This window comes from Metarhizium robertsii, assembly GCF_000187425.2.
Source record: "Metarhizium robertsii ARSEF 23 chromosome Unknown MAA_Scf_71, whole genome shotgun sequence".
Lineage (NCBI taxonomy): Eukaryota > Fungi > Ascomycota > Sordariomycetes > Hypocreales > Clavicipitaceae > Metarhizium > Metarhizium robertsii.
In genome coordinates, this window is record NW_011942217.1 from 1 (window position 1) to 2,407 (window position 2,407).

The following is a 2,407-nucleotide window of genomic DNA, read 5'->3' on the forward strand; positions in this document are numbered from 1 at the left end:
CTTTGTCGAGGCAGGCTAACGTCTTACCCCTACTTATTCCATACGTTTATGGATAGAAAGCCTGGCTGGGCAAGGCTGGGCAGGGGCAGGCTCAGGCAACGGCGGGGCGCTTGAATTCACTGGAAAAGCCACATCGCCGGACACTGGAGGGCACCATTGAATTTGTTAACACTTCCACAGCCAAAGAAGCTGCGAAAGGCGTTGGCCAGGATTTCTCCCAAGGACTTTTCACGAGATTTCATGTCCTCGAGGTCAACATAACGGGCAACCAAAAGAATACAGGCCGTCGAGCGTGCCAGACTTCTGAAGTCGCCAGTGTCGATGTACAAACCTTGCCGCAATCCGGTGAGAACTGCAATGCCACATCTCACAAGAAACGGATCAGGACGGACGCTGTATCGGGAATAATCATTGCCAATGGAACTAGAACGAAAGGGAGACTGGGGAGTCGCCGATGTTAAAGTTCAAGTTGATTGGTTAAGTGGAAGCAAGGGCAATGAGAATGTGATCTATTGAGTTGTTCTGCGTTAGCTTCCAGTCTTTCAGCAAGGTCAGTGAGAATTTGGTCTATTGAGTTGTTCTGCCTTAGCTTCCAGTCTTTCATATTCAGCTATTGCTTCTGGGTCTGCCTTGATAGCTTCAAAATCACAGTGGGTCAAGTACACCTGTTCGAGATCCTTTCTTCTATTCAATACCACATATGCTTGTCCGTCAGAGAAGATGTTAGAATTCAAGACGACGGTAACAGCTGGCAGTGACAGGCCTTGAACCTTATGGATTGTCAACGCAAATGCATTGATGATTGGAAGCTGTACACGTTTGTATTCCACCCCATTTGTCTGGAAATACGACGGGGTTTTGTGCAACTGCATGACCTACCTGTACTACATTAGCTGCTTCGAGTGCCTCTAAGCTTCAACGGTAGGGCCAAGATGTAAAAACTTTGTTGCAATATTCACAACTTAATATCACGTGTAACATCATGTGTAGACCCGCAATAGGGTGAGACACCATGGATAGATATCGTGACTACCAACGCTCCCTTCATTTCCTCCCTTGAATAGAAGATAGACTGAATTGATTATTACACCCCAGGCATCGTGACTATCAACGCTCCCTTCATTTCCTCCCTTGAATAGAAGATAGACTGAATTGATTATTACACCCCTGTTGCAGTACTGCATCCCCAATTGCCTTGTGATCCCAACAAACTTACTTGGATACCATCTTTAGTGGGAAATGCTGCCTCAACTTCGTCGTCGGGCAACAAATTAGTAATAACACCAATAGAGCCGTTAGAGATCCCTCTCTCGCTGAGCATGCTGTTTGTGAGAAAAATGACTTTGGTCCCAACAGTACACACCACGGAGGATGCAAAGTTTGTCCCCGTATTGAATACTTTCGAGTGCTCTGAATGCTGTAACCTTACTCCGTTTTCGAAATCCTCGGCTTTTGAAACAAAAACGAGGTTCTCTAATGGCATGCCGGAGAGAACGGCATGGTTTAGTGCTGCAGCCTCGTCGACGAAGATAGGGTTCTCTGATGGCATGCCGGAGAGAACCGCATGGTTTAATGCCGCAGCTTCATCACGAAGGGAAGACAGGTACGTGGTATTCCACATGACATGTTGTGGATTATATTGGCGCCATCGTTCTTCCAGAGTGCATCTTACCTCGTCATCGATGATTCCAAACCGAATCTTGTTTAAGATTCTGAAGAACTTGTCGTTTATCTACCGTAGCGGTTATCGTAGGAAGATAGGATAGAAGAGCTTCCAAACAGAGGCCTTAAAGACCTTCAAACCCTCCGCGGGGGGTAATTGCATCAAGTCCCTAAAGACGATGGCATGCATGTTGCCGAGGGGCCTGTTATTTCTTCTCAGTTTGGTGAAAAGGGAGGCGAGGTAGTCAAGCAGTACGCCATCTACCATCGATACTTCGTCGATAATGAGCACGGTTTTCTTTTCTATGTCTTTCTTTTTTTTTGATCTTCACTTCGTCGATAATAAGCACCGTTTTCTTTTCTATGTCTTTCTTTTTTTGATCTTCGAACCTAAATAAGCCCGTGTGGTAGGCGCTTCGATGGCTATAGACTGACAGAGCCGAGTGGATTGTATTCCCATCAATATTTCTTGCCGCAATTCCAGTAGGCGCAAGCAGTAAGGCAGGGTTCCGGGATTTATCGCACCAATACTGCAGGGCACGCAGGAGGAAAGATTTCCCCGTCCCACCAGGCCCTGTTACAAAGAACATACGGCCTTGATGCCTAGATGCAGAAATATTCTGTGTTACCATACTGTAGCACTGATATTGCTCCCATGTCGGATTTTATGGGATTTTCCATGTGACAGCCCTTGGGAGCAGCATGAGTGTGTCGACTTTTTTTATGTATGTATGTATGTATGTGT

At 46.2% G+C, this 2,407-nt stretch overlaps 1 protein-coding gene across 1 annotated transcript; it reads right to left on the bottom strand.

The window, feature by feature from the left end:
• Positions 1 to 551: 551 nt before the first annotated feature.
• Positions 552 to 1,852, bottom strand: MAA_10556 (uncharacterized protein; the record flags this gene model as incomplete). Its single annotated transcript, XM_007828554.1, has 3 exons — positions 552 to 809; positions 1,217 to 1,732; positions 1,796 to 1,852. 3 exons carry the CDS (start codon positions 1,850 to 1,852, stop codon positions 552 to 554), a joined length of 831 nt encoding a protein of 276 aa, XP_007826745.1.
• Between the last annotated feature and the right edge of the window lie 555 nt (positions 1,853 to 2,407).